General features: G+C 53.5%; 5 protein-coding genes and 1 pseudogene across 6 annotated transcripts, besides 1 other annotated feature; 4 read left to right on the top strand and 2 right to left on the bottom strand.

Moving 5' to 3' along the window:
* Window positions 1-897: 897 nt before the first annotated feature.
* NCS54_00232900 (MFS domain-containing protein) lies at window positions 898-2,710 on the bottom strand (the record flags this gene model as incomplete). The annotated part of the gene is made up of 3 exons (XM_053147930.1): window positions 898-1,636; window positions 1,684-2,495; window positions 2,543-2,710. The coding sequence occupies 3 exons, from the start codon at window positions 2,708-2,710 to the stop codon at window positions 898-900; spliced, it is 1,719 nt and encodes a 572-aa protein (XP_053003905.1).
* A 1,932-nt stretch (window positions 2,711-4,642) lies between these two features.
* NCS54_00232800 lies at window positions 4,643-6,442 on the top strand (annotated as a pseudogene). The gene is made up of 3 exons: window positions 4,643-5,135; window positions 5,201-5,705; window positions 5,752-6,442.
* Window positions 4,643-6,442: a sequence feature.
* Window positions 6,443-9,513: 3,071 nt separating this feature from the next.
* NCS54_00232700 (Hypothetical protein) lies at window positions 9,514-10,501 on the top strand (the record flags this gene model as incomplete). The annotated part of the gene is made up of 3 exons (XM_053147929.1): window positions 9,514-9,616; window positions 9,664-10,097; window positions 10,148-10,501. 3 exons carry the CDS (start codon window positions 9,514-9,516, stop codon window positions 10,499-10,501), a joined length of 891 nt encoding a protein of 296 aa, XP_053003904.1.
* A 615-nt stretch (window positions 10,502-11,116) lies between these two features.
* Window positions 11,117-13,264, bottom strand: NCS54_00232600 (CCHC-type domain-containing protein; the record flags this gene model as incomplete). The annotated part of the gene is made up of 3 exons (XM_053147928.1): window positions 11,117-11,129; window positions 11,178-13,097; window positions 13,152-13,264. The coding sequence occupies 3 exons, from the start codon at window positions 13,262-13,264 to the stop codon at window positions 11,117-11,119; spliced, it is 2,046 nt and encodes a 681-aa protein (XP_053003903.1).
* Window positions 13,265-14,792: 1,528 nt separating this feature from the next.
* On the top strand, window positions 14,793-16,250 carry NCS54_00232500 (Hypothetical protein; the record flags this gene model as incomplete). The annotated part of the gene is made up of 2 exons (XM_053147927.1): window positions 14,793-14,813; window positions 14,892-16,250. 2 exons carry the CDS (start codon window positions 14,793-14,795, stop codon window positions 16,248-16,250), a joined length of 1,380 nt encoding a protein of 459 aa, XP_053003902.1.
* A 997-nt stretch (window positions 16,251-17,247) lies between these two features.
* On the top strand, window positions 17,248-18,388 carry NCS54_00232400 (Serine/threonine-protein phosphatase; the record flags this gene model as incomplete). Its single annotated transcript, XM_053147926.1, has 4 exons — window positions 17,248-17,263; window positions 17,332-17,565; window positions 17,625-17,879; window positions 17,931-18,388. The coding sequence occupies 4 exons, from the start codon at window positions 17,248-17,250 to the stop codon at window positions 18,386-18,388; spliced, it is 963 nt and encodes a 320-aa protein (XP_053003901.1).
* Window positions 18,389-18,518: the final 130 nt, after the last annotated feature.

The raw sequence follows: 18,518 nt of genomic DNA, 5'->3' as shown, positions 1-18,518 counted from the left end.
TGTTGGAGGTTTATCATCGTAAACTTGGGTTTTGGGGACTCACTCGTTTATTTGACTGCGTTGCAGTTTGTCATGTTTATCATGTTTTTGAGTTTAGTGAATTGATCAGTTGCAGTTTGTCATACTTGGACACAAAGGGCAGTCTACCTGGGAGACTCCAATCGCCAAAAGAACACCGTCTCTGTGGAACTTTTACTACTTCAACCCTAAGCATAATTAACGGAGGCTACTCCCGAGAAACGTGTGTCTATCCCAAAAAGATAATCCGTCTAGAACACCATTATTGGCGTTCTCGACAACGAGGATATTCCAACATCAAAAAAGACGGGCAAAGGGCAAAAAAGCAAGCTTTGAAGGTTCGCCTGCCCCGTACTGGAATCGAACCAGTGATCTTATCATTACTAGTGATACGCTTTACCACTGAGCCAACGGGGCTTTAGAGGTGATTCCTCGCTTGTTGAATGGCGGTTCAATGTTGGTGTTCATAAATCCCGCACTTGGGTGGGGTAAGGGGCCAACCCCTTTTCACAACACGTTCAGATGGAACCAGAGCCATGATATGAAATTGGCTCTCAAAGCAACCCTTTGCTTAGAAACAGTGATCATAGCTTCACCATATCGTCTGTAAGCAAGAGTTCAATTTGTTTGAAATGTTCTGAACAATTGCCATTAACCCCCGTATTAAGCATCAATGCTATCTACTCCAAGATTCTAATCTTTTCCCACGTCGGAATACCATGAGTTCCAACTATTATATCCGTCTCTGAGTATCGGTCCAAATGAGTCTATCTATAACTTTTGAAGTCCTGTCCTTTCATGAATCATAACCTTGCAATGCCCCTGAAACAGATCCTTTATAAGCAACCAAACTTTTGACCCAACAAACCATCGCTTTTCCTAAACAAAATCCTTGAGAACATCATGAATGCGAACAACTTTTATCTCCACCTCTACATCCTTCTTTTCAAACGTGTCGGTACCCTTTCGCCCCTCTTCGTCTCGCTCGTTGACAGCCTCCTCGTTAATGCTCAACTGATCCGAGGGTGTGGCGAAAACAGAAGGGCTCTCAGTCTCAGAGAGATCAGACTCTAGATCGGCCTTCTTGGATGTGGGTTTCTCGACATCTTCGCAGCCAGCCTTGGGCAGCTTGATGAAGAAATCCAGAATGAGGGCCAGGCACGCAAGGCCGAAAGCAATCCAAAAGACGCCCTTGTGTTGAGCCTTCAGATCCCAACCCTTTGATTCAAACACACCAACCACCACAGCGATGATGGCAAGAAGGAATGCGCTGGCAAGGTATGAAGCAACAAAGATCAAGGCGCCGGCCAAGCCAAGGAGATGGCGCGGTAGGGTCGAGGTCATGAAGACGTTGCCGATTGCTGAAAGGACTGAGATGCATGCTCCCTCGGCCATGAGGGCTGGGAATACCCAAGCCCAGTAGCTGGGGCTGTTGGGCATGAGGGCGAAAAGCAAGATGGCGATGACCTTGGCCACTCCACAAAGGATGAGGATGATCTGGCCTGAGAGGATGTGGAGGAGGAGACCACTAGAGATGGACAAGATCATGCCACCAGCAGCCCATGGGGCAAACCACACTGAGGCAGTCATGGGGTCCTTTCCGAGAACAGACTTGATACTGTGTTTGTTAGTCAAGATCTCATAGTGTAGTGAAGGGAGTCTTACTAAAAGTTGACATAGAAGAGAAACACCGAGTAAACACCAAACTTCAAGGACAAGATGCCCAGCATCTTCTTCATGCCCTTGACCTGGAAGATCTCCGGTGGGACCAGCGGCGCAGAAGCCACCCAACCCTCCACAAAGATGGCCGCAATAAGAAATGCGCAGCCGACGACGAGAGTTGCGATGATGTGCGGTGCGGTCCAGCCATAGCGACGACTATCCGTGATGGCGTAGATGACCAGAAGAAGACCAGGAACCATGGTGCCGATACCCCACCAGTCCATGGTATTTCCTCCCTTCCTAGCCTCAGCATAGTCCCGGGGTGATGCCCAAAGCGAGACACAAACGGCGGGAGTCAAGATCATGGTAATCAGCCAAAAGTACCAGCCCCAGGTGAGGTACTGCTGAACCATGCCTCCGCACATGGTCCCAAGGAAGAACATGACCGGAACCATTGCACCATAGAGGCTGAACACGAGATTCTTCCGGGGACCTGGGCGATAGGTGCGTCCGATCAAGGAGACGCCGGCGGGCAGAAAGGTTGCGGCTCCGAGACCCTGCATCGCGCGGCAGAAGACAAGCATGAAGAAGGTCTTGCTAAAGCCTGTGATGACAGACCAGGCGACAACCCATAAAATGCCCACGTGGAAGAGCAGATAGCCGCCAAACATGTCGACCAACCTAGCGCAGGGGAACAGGAACGAGCCGGCCACCAGAGTGATGACGCTGGAGAGCCATGTCTGAGAATCCTGGGGGATGTTCAAGGCATCAGAGATCCCGGGAATAAGAATCTGGAAGCCGCCGACAAAGAATTCCTTCAAATTGTTAACCAAGCTCTGCATATAGCTGATGAGAAGCATACCGTGGCAGCAAGAGATGTCACCATGGACGCGACAAATGCCACCTCAGTCCATGTTGACTTGAATGCTTCAGGCCGCTGTCGTCCCAACCTCTCAAGGTCGAACTCTTCTGGGATCTCCTCAACGGTGATCCGAGTGTCTGGCTCTTTGGACTTGTTGTTGGGTACCATATCTCCAGGCGGGCTGCTATGTTAGAATGGCCGTAAACCCCTGAGGCTGGCAAACTGGTCTGTCAGGGACCGGGTGAGAAAAGAAGAGCCGAAGCAGCGGATGATAGACTGCACTCAGGAATATTAAATATTACAAGAGAAATGTGCAACTATGCAAGTATCTGACGAGTTTGCGGAGGAGGAGAATAGCGTTTCGGGGAGTCCTTATTGTGAGTCGACCGTTGAGAGACCGAGATGCTTAAGCCTCACTGATCCGTTGCTGGTATCATCGTGATAATTGAGAGCCGTCGTTCCATCTCTTTATACTCTTTCCTATTCTGCTTGCTTTGGCAATGGCGTGGACCAGACTCGCGATATCGCAACACGTTGTGGGCATGCCATCTCGGTCTGGACGGACTTGACGATGCTTCCAAGGGCCGTGGAACGACAATTTCCAGGCCGTAGCGGTGAGATAAACGCAGAAGATGCTTTCTGCTTTCCTATTTTGGGGAGCTCCAGAGTCTGGCCTCGGGGCCATCTCCACCAGATGGCGACGCGTCGCCACAATGTGTCATATTAAGAAGATGGTGGGAGGAGCAAGGCGTCAATGTGTCATGGAAGCGAACCCAATAGAGGCAGGGTAATAACGGTGAAAGGGGAAGAGAAAAAATTGAACTATCGTGAAGTCCGTTGTCGCAATATTGTGGTGGAGTTGCGGAGGAGCATGTGGAGGTAGATGGAAGGATGAGAAGTCAGGGCTCTGCCTCGTGGGCCAAGGAGACGATCACAAGCGCAAGCAAGCTTTGCTCAAGCTAACAAACTACCCTCATGCCAGTCAGTTCATTTGCAGACCAAGCCGGAGTTGATACGCCGAGGACGGGACGGGGGGAGTTGTGATAGCAGAGCCGCGCTGAGTAACGCCAGCCACAGCTGCGAACCATGGGCAGAGAGAGCCATCAAGGCCTGAACTAGTCAGTGTCAGGCCTTATTGTCCAGAGCCAAAAAGAAAAAGGCATCAAGCTCCTCATCGCAATTCTGGGTCCGGAGACGCGACGAGTGACAGCTGATTTCCTCTTTTGGCGTGGTTGTGTGCTCTGGCTGGACGGCCTGGGCAAAGCCCACAATGACAAGCTTTCTGCGAGCTCTGATGGAAGGTTTATGATGCAGGTCCCGGAGCTTCGGCTGCACGGTATGTCGTTTCCTTTCCGCATTGGGGCAGGACGGCATCGGCCGTAGTCGGGATTTGGCGGAGGATGATGGCTGGTGCGAGGCGTGCCGTGCCAGAGGGTGTCGATGCTCGCCAGGCCAGGGCGTCCAGGTTGGATGGCAAGCAAGCAAGGGCTTGCATTGCTGCTGGCGTGTCGCCAACGTGGGGCGGCGGCTCTCAAAGAGGTTGCGGAGAACAGAGCAGAGCTAGGCGACGAGCGAGGGGTGAGGCAAGACGACACCTGGGATCGACTGGCATTGGTACGTTCTTAGTTGACGTGAGGTGATTACATACAACGTTATACATGATCGCATCGTGAGCCTCCATTGGAGTCGAGTCATGGGATCTGATGCGTGCCTGCACCTGCCCTAGAAAGGTGATAGGATAGGAAAAACGTGCCCGATCTTGGATCTTGGTTCATTTTGGTTGCCCCTGCCGTCTAAGGCCATCCATTCATTCCTTCTCCAACTTGAGGAAGGTTCTCTCCAAGACCAAAAATATTACCAGCTTGCCAACCTACCCCTCCACTTGTTCCCCTCTTCTTCCTCCCTCCACGTCTTCCACGACACGCTACCAGTTCTTCTATCGTCATCATCATCGATTCTCTCTTTTGCATCATCCACCTCTTTCCCATCCTCCCTCGTTCGTCTTTCTCCATCCGCGACCAGACCATCATGAACCTTCTGTAGTCTCGAGCCCCGTCGTTGCTCTCAACCGCTGTCCGCACCGAAAAGAGCCCGCCCTAGCTATCTGGCTGCTCAGTCAGCGCCCGGCGCATGCCGCCAAGCAACACCAAACCGTGTCACAACTGCCGTCGTCGACGCCTGCGCTGCGACCGCTCGTGGCCGACATGCCACAAGTGCGCGGTCTCGGGGCAGGAATGCCTCGGGTATGGCAAGGTCTTCGTCTGGACACAAGGCATTGACTCGCAGGGCAATGTCAACCCGCCGCCCGGTCGGAGGATACCCGATGATGGGGATGCTTCCGGTTCCTCCTCCCTCGGTGTTTCGCCGTCTCCTCCGGGCCAACAGCCGGGCCATGGCCTGCCCCAGCCTAGGCCAGATCCCAGCGACCAGCACCCACTGGCCCAGCTAGTCCAACAGGCTAGAGAGCAAGCCGCCCAGCAGATGAACCGGCAACAGTCTCCCCAGGCCGACTCGCCCTTGCAACCACCGGGAGCTCTAACCGATCCACTGTTCCAGGACCTCGACCGCACCTCACGATACTATCTATCCCACTGTCAGTCCATCCAACAGTGGCGTTTCCCCCCTCATCTCTGTCAGTCACGCTAACGCATGTGCCAGTTTCTGAGAGGGTCTGCAAAGATCTCGTGGTGCGAGACACACCCGAGGACAACCCGTTTCGCGAGCTTCTCCCCTTGACGCGGAAGCATCCGCTTCTTCTGCAGATTCTCGTTGCGACATCAGCCCTTCATTGGTCCAACATCTTCCGCCGTGTCAGCGACATTCCTCCCGGCCTCTCGGATCCTGGTGGCTACCTCTCTCAGCTTAGATCGAGAGACCTCGTGACACGGCAAGCCCTCATTGATGCATTGACAGCCAAGCAAAAGGCCATGAGCCACCTTCGCGAGGTGCTTGACACCCTTGACCCTGCCGGCAGCGAGGTGGCTCTGGCCGCCATGCACTTCTTTATCAAGTTCGATCTGATTGATCTTGACAAGTCGGAGAACCAGAGCTGGAGGGCCCACCTCGAGGGCGCCACAAGTATCATGGCGCTGCTCAACCCAGATAGTAACACGGATGCATCCAGTAGGATGCTACGGGACCGTGTCATTACAGACAGCTTCATGTAAGTCCTTCATCCGAACACCACCAACACCTGCTGACCCTTGCAGCTACAACATCCTGGGCTCGACCTTGACATCGGGAGGTCTCGCTGCCCGTGTTGCTCGACAAGCTTTCCAGTTCCTGCCTGTAATGAAGCGGGTCGAGTTGACCAATTCCCTGTCATGTCCACCGGATATCCTGAATATCATCCTGACTGCATCTCAGCTGTCCCACCAGACGCCATGGACCGACCAGTCCCTTACAGCAGCCGATGAGGCGCTTGCCCTGATTGATCAAGCGCTTGCTGTCGACATTGGGGCATGGGCCGACTATCTCCGACAACACAATGTCACCATGGACCTCGAAAGCCGAGTGCACCTAGCGGCGGCACACAGATCAGCCGCCTGTCTCTACATTCTACAGGCGCTGCCCTTGGTACGATCTATGAGGACGATTGACACGGACCTTCTCCTGCAAGACACGCTGAGCCACTTGGCTGCAATTGGCGAAGACGATGTTTACTTTAAAGCTTCATCGTGGCCAACTTTTATTGCAGGAGCCGAGACGCGTGATCCAGAAAAGCGTACGTGGACTATGACACGGCTCTTGTCGATCTGGGACATTTGCCCATGGGGTTATCTCTTTACGGCCATTGAGATGCTCAAGGCGGCGTGGGCCATGCAGGATTCGCGGGGAACCGAGAGTGTCAACTGGTTACGTGATCTGCGAGGATTGGGGTTTGAAAATTTGATTGTTTGATTTCTATTCTGTGATTTGTTGTTGGTGGATTCTGGTTCCAGTCCAGATGCTGCAGCGGGTTGGTCATTACATGTTTGGACATCTAAGAGAGCGAGAAGACAAAAGTTTGTGCTTTTGCGGTCAGCACCCATGACTACCGGCCCCGTGCCACGGAGCATCTACTAGTGATAGATAGAAGGGCCTATTTTAGCCATAATCGTAGCGTAATACTAGACAAGGAAAGGTTTCCCCGGTGTTGACTCGCTCACAGCCGAGACTATCCCAATCGAGCCTCGAGTGCTACTCGACAGAAATTTGCATCTCACGATGGCTTCAAAAAGACGGTGTCCCCACTGACACTTCTTCTCCGCGACCCCCACCTCTTGCTTCACATGGTCTGCTCTAGCGTGGAAGCTGTTGCTCTAGCCTGGAATCTGGAACTTCTCCATACATGTCCGGAGCTGCCCGTGGCCGTTGTCCTTTGGGTCTTTGATGATTCCCCGGCATGCTGGGTCTCGATCGAGGACGATTGCCTGCCGCATTGGCCCAGCTGCAGCTCTGATTTGCCCCGGCGGTGACACCTCAGGGTCCTCCCCTCACTCCGGCTCCACAGGAGAGGAATATGCAAGCCCAGGCAAGGGCCTGCAGCCTGTCAAAAGTGGTGATTCGACAAGAAATCTCGGCCGAGAACACCTGACACACTCTGGCCGCACGTTTCGCTTTTGTGTGTCTGACCGACGTTGCGCACGTGTATCACAAGGCACCCTCTCCCTCGCCCGTCGCACGCCTCCAAAGCCAAGATTCCTCTTTCCTCCTCGAGTGTGACAAGGGGGGGAGGTGTGTATGCGCCGGGCTCTACCGTAGATCCGGGTGGTGTGCTTGCCGGTGTGGTAGCCCGCCTACCCTGCCCCCCATTTTGCAGCGCGGCTAATGTCTGCTGGCCCCTTTGACATCTGCCGGACCAGTCGCCTTACTGGAACAGAGGGGACGGCCTGGCGATCATTTCGGTTAGACAAACTGACTTGTCTCAAATGGACAAAACACCAAAAAAGGTGAGCCTGGGAGACATCGTGACATTCAAGCTACGTACCCTAAAAGTCACCGTCGCTTAAAGACTTCACTTTCCGGATATGGCCAATCGCATCCCACATGGCCGCCTAAATATAATACTACCTTCCTAATCCTTAGGATATTGCACGCTGACAGCGCATCAACAAAAATAAACCTTAAACCTAAATTTGGACGACAAGCGACGACACAACGGGATATTATAATAATTAACGACTATGCAAAAAGAAAGGTCTCAGAGGGAGTCGAACCCTCGCTGGCGGAATCAGAATCCGCAGTCATAACCGTTAGACCATGAAACCGAGGATATCTGGCTGCCAACTTTTAACTTGCAATTATGTTTGCAGGACGCAGAAATGGAGTTGCTCATCTGAGCAGCTGCCCAGGTCGTTTTGCAAAATAGGAACTTGTTAATATTGTGACTATGAGACTCATTAGATGCTCCGATCCTGAGAACCTCCATACCCAAGTTTCAATGGCGTTGGAAGGCTGATTTGTTGAGCAGTGGGTAACTGCTGTGAAGCCCATCCCACCCTATACCAGAACCCTTCACACCCAAGGTGAACAATACTTAGCAAATTCCCTTATGAAGTCTTGCAAATAGTTGCAAAATATCTTTCAAAATGTTAAAAATGCCTGCCTAGTATGACAAACAAATTAATTTCGAGGTAATCTTCATAGAAAGCTGGCTGTGAACACCACAGACAGGAAGTACAAGGCCATGTTCCAAGTTGACCAAGGCACTGATGGGTTACAAATGATCTCTCCCCGCAGTACGTTATCTATCTACGTCGTCGATATCGGGCACAGTCACAAGGTAGTTGGGCACCTTGGGCACCTTGGGGGTAAAAATGACATATCAAATCTACATGGGGGTCATGTTCAAGCACGCATGGAAGAGTTGGCGCTAATGGGAACCGAAGGACAGCGTCCCAGGAGTCAAAGCCGAGACTGATTCCACCGAAGACAGCAATGCAGAAGGACATACATAGCCCAACACAACATCGATGATAACAATGAGACATGACGAGGACGGGTACAGCAAAACAGGCAGGTGTAGCGATTCGGGGCGACCGAAAAAAATCGGTATAGCAACTGAATTATAAATTCAAGATGCAAAAGGTCCAATCGCATCTTCCCCAGCAGCCAAGCCTCCCCCGTGTGCAACTCCCAAGAGTAAGAAAAACATGGAGCTGAGGTTTCGAGGTGTTTCGGTGGTGATGGAGTCACCGAAGGGAAACTCCCGTTCCGAGCGCTAACACGAAGTATCGAAGCCCAGCGTAGATCTTTTGTTTCTAGAAGATTGGCAAAATGAAACCCTCAGGAGTCCAATCGCATTTGGAGTAGGGCGGCCAAGAGTTGGCCTGAAACTTGCAGGGTAACGAGAGGTTGAAACCACAGAAGTGGTCGACTTGAACCAACTTGCGCAGACAGTAACAATAAAATTTATTAACAATATTCTCAGAGTAATGAAGTCATTAGAAAGAAAACGCTGTTAAATTTGCATTGTGTAATATATAGGGAAGGCTCAATTTGGTGGTCATTACAGCATTGTTCCAACCACCTCTGTGCTTTGACCTTCAAAAACCACCAAGTTCAAAGTTTCGAATCACGTCCGTGATTGGGGCGCCGTCTTCAGCCTGACCAAAACACGAAACCAAAACTTCGAAACCTGAACCGCACCAGTACCTGCTCAGCCTCAACGGACAGACATCAACCAGAGCAGCAACACCTGAAGCTGTTGCTGGGCTAGTCTGCTTCACAGCTGCCCTCTTTTTTTTTTTTTTTTCTCGCGACGGCCTCCAAGTTGGGACTTGATGCTTCACCGAGATTCAGTCGACATGTGAGCTTTGAAAAAGTATATAAGAACAGAAGATCTTTGCAATGTGATCATCAATTCAACTGCAAGCCAGTCTTCTCTGTTCTACTCTTCTCCATCATCTACATTCAACGCCCTGGAGGCAACTCATTCTACATCTTACTCCCTGTAATACCTCTTTTCAAAAACTTCAAAGACCTTCAAGATGCGTTTCATCACCGTCTCCGTTCTTGCCACCGCCGTCTCGGCCCACGGCGTTGTCATGTCTGTTGAGGGCGCCAACGGTGTCTCCATGCCCGGCCTGAGCAGTATGTCATATCCCCCTTCACTCGAAAGGTCTACTAACACAAACAAGTCGCGGATGGAACTCCTCGCGATTGCTCCAGCAACAGGTGCGGCTCTCAAGCCGACACTTCCATCATCCGTGACCGCGAGATTCGCAGCGGTGAAGCTAGTGCCCTTGGCCGGACCCAGGGCAATGGCCCTGTTGACGCTTCCGTCATGATCTCCAACTTCCTCGGTACAGGCGGCAACGTCCCAACCAACAATGGCTCGTCCGAGAGCGTAGGAGTTGAGGATAACTTGTCCAACCTGCCTGGCGCGCGAAAGCACCGCCGACAGCTTGGCAACCTCCTGGGCGGTCTCTTTGGAGGCGGTGCCGCAGGAAGGGGCGGCGACAAGAATGATGGCCCCCCCGAGGCTCGTGTTGCAGCCTCTGCCGGCGACGGTGCTTCCTCTGGCCTTCCCACCGCGTCGGATGATGGTGAAGTGACACTCACCTATAGACAGGTATGTCGTCCTCACTCGAGGTATTTACAGCCACTAACTAACACCTGCAGGTCAACCAAGATGGCGCTGGCCCCATGACCGCCGACATCGATGCCACATCTGGCGGCACCGACCCGGACGCCTTCCAGTCGGCCGAGGTCACCCAAGACGTCCCAGGACTTGGCATCCAGGGCCTGTCTCTGGCCACCAACACCGACTTCCCCCTCAAGGTGCGCATGCCCGAGGGGATGACTTGTGAGGGCAGCGTTGGAGGCGCCGAGAATGTCTGCATCGTCCGTGTTCGCAACGGCGCGGCTGCTGGTCCCTTTGGAGGCTCTGGTGCCTTCACGCAGTCTGCTGCTGCGCGCAAGCGGGCCTTTGCCTACCGTCTCAAGAAGCGCATGGAGATTGCCCGCAAGAACTAGGCACCTATCTAGCGTGCTGTGTAGGGGAGGGTTGGACAAGTCCTATAGGACATCCATGTATATGCTACAGAGGCCCATAGCGTACACGCACCTACTTCGGCCATTGATGCGTCTCTGCGCTCCATCTCAAGCATCTGGCATCTTGTCATTGTCATCAAGTCAGAAGGATGGGAAGAGAAAGAGGGGAGGCCAGGCACACAGGGCACGGGGTTGGCTATGACACGGCCAGAACCATGGTATCATGTATGGAATCTGGAGCAGCCAGGAGAACGGAGTACGGTCAATGGAAATAGAAGAATGGTTGGAAAGATGTCATATGGACCGAATGAGAGTAAGATTAAGAATGTATTCACGCATACCTCGTGAATGCTATAGAAGACGCCGGCCATGCACCTTGGTCATGAAATCGTTAAAAGTAAACCAATACCAGAGCGCCGTTCGGAAAGCTTTAGACCCTAGCTGACGAGTGGGAAGAGAAAAAGGAAACGTAAAGGGAGCAGTGCCTGGCCTAGGGTCACGCAACAAAGAGCTGCGGCCCGTAGAGGAAGAACAAAAAGGAACATGATACCATTCGAGTAGAAGGTGAGGGCGGCAACGTGCGTGGCCAGACATGGCCTACCAACGGCGGCTGTTCAAGACTTAGCTAATGATGCTTCACGACGCTTTGGTGGCTTACCTGTATGCAGAGTCGAGCTTCGTTTGACGTCGTTTGGGCTTGCTGCCCCCAGACGGCTTTCGCTTTGGTGTTTCTTCGGGAGTCTTGGCCTTGATATCTCGTCCCAGCAGCTCGGCTTCCAACGAGTCCAGCCCGGATGAGGCGTTGGACACTGACCGTGAAGCTGGGGTATGAGTACGTGTTCGACTGCGACCACGGCTGCGGTCTCTGCTTCGACCCCTGCTGCGATCTCGACTCCGATCTCGATGGTAAGATGTTGTTCTTTCGGGAGATCGTCGATCTCGTTCACGAGCCTCCGTTCCCCGATGTCCGGAACTGTCCCGACGTGATCTGCGCTTGACCCCCTGCCTATCCCGCCGACTGGAATCCCCGTCGTTTGATCCTTTGCGGCTGGGGTTAGAAGCACTCCGGGATCTCTGTCTCTTGAGAGGTCGCTCGGCACGGTCATTGTCACTAGAATGGCCACGTTTGGAGCGTTGCTCATGGACCTCCCCACTCTCGGAGCTTTCACTCCGCACTGCTTCAGGGCCCTTTGGCGGAAACTCAGCTGGGAGGCCAGATACCGCTTCTCCGCTGGGGAGCTTGCCATCTCGCACAAATGCTGGGTCGAATTCGATCGATGGCCAATACGGCGTCTCATGTATCGGCTTGACATACTCCTCGATATTGTCAGCCTGGACATAGTCCGATTCGATGCATTTTGCATCCCATTTTCTTGGAAGAAGCACCTCATCATTGTACTCTGCAGGCAGAGGCTTGCCCACTTCATCTGGTGGATGTGCCGTTTCTAGCTCTTTGAAGACTGTCTTCTCATCCCATTCCAGGTCATCTGCGTCAGTGGCATTGTTGGATGTCGTGTCAGGTACTACTTGTGGTGCAACAGTTTTCGAGACCTCGGTGTCAGACTTCTTTGTTTCAACCTTCTCAATGGGTGTGCTCGACTCTTGCTTAGCATCGGGTTGTGCTGTTTGCTCCTGTTTCGGTGATGGGGTTGGTTTCGGAAGATTTGGAGCTTTTGTTTCAGGTCTTTGGGGATTTTCGCGAGGTTTTTGCTCTGGTTGCCGCTCCGGTTGCCGAGGATGAGGCTGATTCTTCTTCTGCCGGTTATCATGGTTACGGTTGTGGCGCTCATGTCTTCGTCTATTCCGGTGATCACGAGAGTGGTCAGGGAAATCACGGCGACGACCAGGCTGAGGTGGTTTCGGAGGGAGGGATGGCTTGGGAGGAAGAGATGGTGGCAGGGGAAGCGTCGAGACTGTGTTTGGGCGTGGTATAGGTGGTGATCCTGATGCCCGGCTGGGCTGTGGTGTGGGAGGTGGTCCTGGAGATGGGCCTGGCCTGGGAGGTGGAGGATGTCCATACCCAGGTGGTGCACTGTGAGGAGGGAAGGGAGAGGGATACGGAGGCGCATGCTGCCCGTATGGCGGGGGCGTGGGCGGAGGATATGACTGATATGGCGGGTGCGAGCTGTAGGGCGCATGGTCTTGACGAGGAGTTGGGGGAGGACCGTATGGCCGTGAGTATGAGGGTGGTGGTCCCGGCGGCTGAGTTGGTTGAGGTGGCGGAGGAGGGCCATATGGTGCAGGTGGACCAGGAGGAGGTGGGAGACCTGGAGGCGGACCGCCGTATGAGGGCGGAGGGTATGAGTGCGAGTAACCCGGAGGTGCGTAGCCAGGCGCATAACCGGGAGCTGCAGATCCATATGGAGGGTACTGGGGAGGATAGGAGGGAGCTCCGGGGTAAGGCGCAGACGGAGGACCATAGCCGGGCGGAGGCCCGTATCTGGTCACAACTGATCCTGGAGCTGGAGTAGGGGCGTACTTGGTGATAATGGGCCCCTTGGACTTTTTCGAACCTCCATGCTGCTCCTTGTGGCCCCCTTGACCCGAAGTATTGGCATTCCTCCAAGCCGCGAGACCTCTGCAGGATAGTTAGCAGCGTACAGCCGCTGTGACTAGACTTTAGACCACTTACGCTGGTGTTTCTCGAGTAGGCTCTGGACATGCGATAGCCCAATGGCCAGAGGTGCCGCAGTTATAGCAGCGAGCCTCGTCTGGCCGTGTCTGGCCTGGGGCCGAGTCGGGCATGATGGGTGATGTAACTCGACGTACCAGGAAGCGACAGCAGTTAAGGGAAGCGAATTTCCGGGGAGAAAGAAATGCTATGCCCGAAATTCAACCAAGGTGGTGGCGTCTATAATACAGGCGGATGGATGGCAAAGAGAAAGCGACGACAGCCTCGTCAGCGAGTTGATCGGGCGCGAAGACGGTTTCCGCGCCGGACGTCGACAGGACAAGAGCTGGGCGCGCGGTCTGGTCTGAGGCCAGGCTCATGCGACGCCGTGATAGGTTGCACAACAGAGTCCTCGGCGTGACTGGAGAGCAGCAGCAGCAATAATAGTCGAGGAGCGAGGGCGTCGGGATACTACAGCCCAAGCTTGCCAACAGCGACAGCGCGCGGACGCGACATCCAATGCGAAAGGACCCCCTCGGCGGAACCTGCACGGGCTTGCTTGCGGGGGAAACGCTCAGAGGGGCCTCATCCAGTTGATCCTTGGAGGGCTCAGGGTGATTCTATTGAAGCCCTCGGGTCGGTGAAGAGGCGGATTCCGTTGCAGCCTGAGTAACAGAGATGGCGATGCCACTCATTGGGTCGTCGAGATCCGATGCTGAGGTTGTCGCGTGCGCACGGACCAGGTCACTACCGAGTCAGTAAAACGAAACAATGCATAAGGTATCCGTACGATAAAATAAACTTCAGGCATCTCGAGGGAGACACTCTTTTTCCGAGCCTTATCTTTTGACATGATCGTAATTTCGCTTTTTGATGAGCAAACACGTTGGAAAGCCGAATTATTTTAATTTGTTTGAATGCGCATGAACAACATCTTTGGTTTGCTCTATCGAATTTGAGTTGGGTATCTACCTAAACTGGAATACAGTGAAGGACAGTTCGCTTACTATGTACCCAAACGATGCGCCCGTATACATCATAAGAGTCAAACCTCGTTCGAGACTATTTGCGTTCACAGACACCGTTCGCATACAATACCAATAGATCTATCACGATTCAATACCATCGGAAGCACATATGGCATCTCCTTACAAACGCTCGACAATAAGGACATGTTCTATCTAAATCACCACAACCCAAGCGGGCAACTCTTATGAGAAACAAGACTGACTTGACCCCCATCCTGGGCCCATAGGTCTACAATATCCCACCTGTCACCTATCACTTTGATTTACCCGGAATTATCCGTCGAGGCGGATCTCCCGTAGGCATAGGGCTTCAGTCCGGAGTTCCGCTCTCGACACGCCATCCGGACCACCATCGCCGGCCATGACCCCGGAGCTTTGTCTGAATGAAGGCTCCTACAAGCTGCACATGTTTCAAAACCTCCAATCTTTCAATTTGACTTGATAGATTGTCACCGCTGTTTGCCGTTACTGATCATAGAAGGACCTAAGATCGAGCTCGGTAGCCCAGCCAAGCATGATATGATATCTTGATATCTATGCTTTCTGGCATCCACATCACCTTCAAGGTTAATTATCACCGTGATGAAACTCCTGCATCTGACCCCACCTGGTATCCATTCATACGACCATCATCATGTTACTTCAACTCCGAGAGGTCCGCACTCATACATAGCCGAGGCGTCACAAGAGGTAGGTATATAAATACGTGAGGCGCTGCCATGAGCGAGGCTAGGCCTCTATCTTCCTTGCCTATACGTCTTGGTCCGGAGAGGTTGCCAACATGAGGGCCTCCGTCTCTCTCGCTTGCCTTCTGGCAACTTCGGTCTCTGCCACAATCAACCCTGGCACCCTGGTCACCATCTCTTCAGCAGTCGACGTCAACAGCCAGTCGGCGTGGTGGAATCCCCTCGACGAGTTCAACGGCTACCAGTGGCTGACCTATCTGCGAAATCCTCTGGAGGGATCGAAAACCAACCACAATGTCATGGTTGTTCGTCGTGCTCAGGCAAACGGTGCTATTTCGCGAGACTGTCTGAAGACCTCGAGCGGAGAGTGCGCCGAGTTCCTCGATGACAATGGCCACAACACTCCTAGCATTGCTGTTGATGGAGACGGCTATGTCCACGTCTTCACTAGCATGCACAACGAGCCATGGAACTACTTTCGCTCTTCCTCAGCCAACAGTGCAACCCTCATGGATCGCAGCTCAGAGATGCCTGACCACACCCTTCGAGTCACGTATCCCGTGGTGAAGCGTGATGCTGACGGTAACCTCTGGATGATTGTCAGAGGACAGTCGAGCAATGACGGCTCAGCTCGAGGCGGCTATTTCTACAAGTATACGACTTCTTCCAAGAAATGGGCGCGGATCAGCATCTTTGCCTACAGAACCGGCTACTCGGTGTATCCTGATGATATCCAGTTTTCTTCCGATGGCGACGTTCATCTCCAGTGGGAATGGGCCAAGTTCCCCGCCTCTGGGGTCCGCCATGAGGGAAGCTATGTGCGTTATACGCCTTCGTCGGACAAGTATCGATCCGCTTCTGGAGCAACAGTCACCTTGCCCACCACTCAGGAGACCAAGGACATCGTCTTCCAGCCCCTCACATCTGGCGAGACCTACGACGGAGACACCGGTGCCACGCCTGTCCCGGCGTTCCAAAGCGCAAAGCTTGCTCTCTATGAGGGCGCAGCTGGCGAGGTCCACATCAACATTGCATACCGTTTCGCCCCCAAGTCCTATCAGGGATGGCAGGTCCACCGCGCGAGAGCAACCTTTGGCACGGCGAACCCTTGGGCTCGCGAGTTGGTCTTCTCGGGGGAGAATACAAGCGCCGCCATCGGCATAACGCACGACGGGACAACCGTTCGCATCTACTATTGTGTCTCCGGTGGTAGTACTTGGATTCTTGAGAAGACTGGCAGTGCCGGGTGGACCAACAACGAGCTCAAGGCAGTGACGGGCAAGGGGGTTCAGCGCCTGCAGGCCATGATGAGATCTGATGGCACAGATCTTTTGTATCTTGGTGCGCCCAAGAACGTGGACGCGACGACAGGCAGCTTGTATTTTATGACTGTGGGGGGCCGTTGAGGTGATAATCAAGGCTCGAGACAGAACTCTGATCATGCATAGGTATTCACCCGGGTCGAGGAAAAGAGAGATGCTTAGGTAGTTTAAACCCTTTAGCTTAGCCTCCCCTAAAGATGGTAAATAAAGTATAGTAAGAATAGGCAAAGGGGATCTAAAGCTTTACCTTTATTATGATATATCTTGAGCTAATTATTATGATCGAGAGGAGCTAGGGAGCTAACCCTCTTGATGGTCCGGTGTCTCGTTTATTTCTCGACCTGCGAGATACTCTTAACGCATCTATAGAGGAGCTATGGTTGGTGGGTTTAAAAAGACACCTGAACATGTAGAAAACAGTGTGGTGTTTTACCACGAAACTGCCCTTGTGATATCAGAGATGTTGAATATGGACAAAACAGATCACTCACCTATCCTGAACTCAACCAGTATTGCTCCCAGGTTCATAACAGATAGTCCAAGGACAAGATACACCCATACAAGGACTGGACTCGGCGTCAACTACCGGCAAGTTCCAGCTCTCATCTGCCATCTGCCGATGGTGGTGCCAAAGTGTGGGGGAGCTCGGCCGGGCATTTTTCCCGCCGAGCTGTGTGATCAGCGACGACTAAGCAATTCACACGACACCAGGCTAAACATCCCACCGCCCTAACAAGCAAACCTCCTTCGCCCGTGCTTCGACATGATCGCTTCTCTCGCTCCCTTCACCATGTCGCGATACTCCTTCTAGTGTCCTCACGCCACTCTCGCTCTCGACCGCCCTTCCTCTCTCCGCGCGACGCCCCCATGTGAACCTGTCCCGCTTCGTCTCCGATCGATCATGTTGGTACAACCACCAAGCTCTCCTCCAGACATCATCCCCGCCAGGAGCCGCCGCCGCCGCCAGCCTTAATGACTCCGGGCGCACGAGTCCCCTCGATACCCACGACCATCTTCTCGAACTGAACCTCCCGGTCGCCTTTTCCTCCCCCCCGCACATACGCACCGTACCTCACACACAATGCCTGGGCTACCATGTAAGCGCCCGCCCCCGCCATCGAAGGGCCCCTAGAGCTCGCAGGCTGATATCCCCGGGTCGCAACAGCATCCGTCGACCTCGACGAGTGCATCTCGCGCCTGTACAAGAAGGAGCTCCTCGCCGAGTCCGTCATCGAGGCCATCTGCGCAAAGACAAAGGAGCTTCTGATGCGCGAGAGCAATGTCGTCCACGTCCGCGCCCCCATCACCGTCGTCGGCGACATCCACGGCCAGTTCTTTGATCTGATCGAGATCTTTCGCATCGGCGGGTACTGCCCCGACACAAACTACCTCTTCCTCGGTAATCGCCCTCGCAGCAGACGAAATACAAACTTCTGGCTAACCATCATCGGGGAACAGGAGACTATGTCGACCGCGGCATGTTCAGCGTGGAGACCATCTCGCTGCTTGTGTGTTTAAAACTACGATACCCCAATCGCGTGCATCTGATCCGCGGGAACCACGAGTCGCGCGGCGTCACCCAGTCATATGGCTTCTACACCGAGTGCTCGCGCAAGTATGGCAACGCCAACGTGTGGCACTACTTTACCGACATGTTTGACTTTTTGACTTTGAGTGTCGTCATCAACGACCAAATATTCTGCGTCCACGGCGGTCAGTTTCAAGCCCGCGTCTGCTCTGCAGCAGCTCTAATACCACGTCTAGGCCTCTCCCCCTCCATCCATTCTATCGACCAAATCAAAATCATAGATCGCTTCCGCGAGATCCCCCACGAAGGCCCCATGGCCGACCTCGTCTGGTCCGACCCCGACCCCGAGCGCGACGAGTTCTCCCTCTCCCCGCGAGGTGCTGGCTACACGTTTGGAGCCCAGGTGGTTAAGAAGTTCCTGGCCGTCAACAACATGTCGCACATCCTCAGGGCCCACCAGCTCTGCCAAGAAGGCTTCCAAGTGCTCTACGACGACCGGCTCAGCACCGTCTGGAGCGCCCCCAACTACTGCTACCGCTGCGGCAACATGGCCAGCGTTCTCGAGGTTAGCGATACAGGGGAGCGTTTCTTTAACGTCTTTGCAGCCGCCCCCGAGAATGACATGCATAAGGAGCTGCAGCCCGGGAACGAAAAGTCTGCCGACGGTAATGCCTTGCCAGACTATTTCCTCTGAGCAACCCATACATACATATACAACACACCGCCTGAAGCCACACCAGCTTGGGCTTGATGACATTTTACAACGATGTGATACCAGATCCTTTGAGTAGGCATATTGACGGACCCGAGCGGTAGATAGAGTT

Source organism: Fusarium falciforme, chromosome 2 (genome assembly GCF_026873545.1).
Source record: "Fusarium falciforme chromosome 2, complete sequence".
Classification (NCBI taxonomy): Eukaryota; Fungi; Ascomycota; class Sordariomycetes; order Hypocreales; family Nectriaceae; genus Fusarium; species Fusarium falciforme.
The sequence above is the reverse complement of the archived record's forward strand: the minus strand, read 5'-3'. Positions and strand labels throughout refer to the sequence as shown.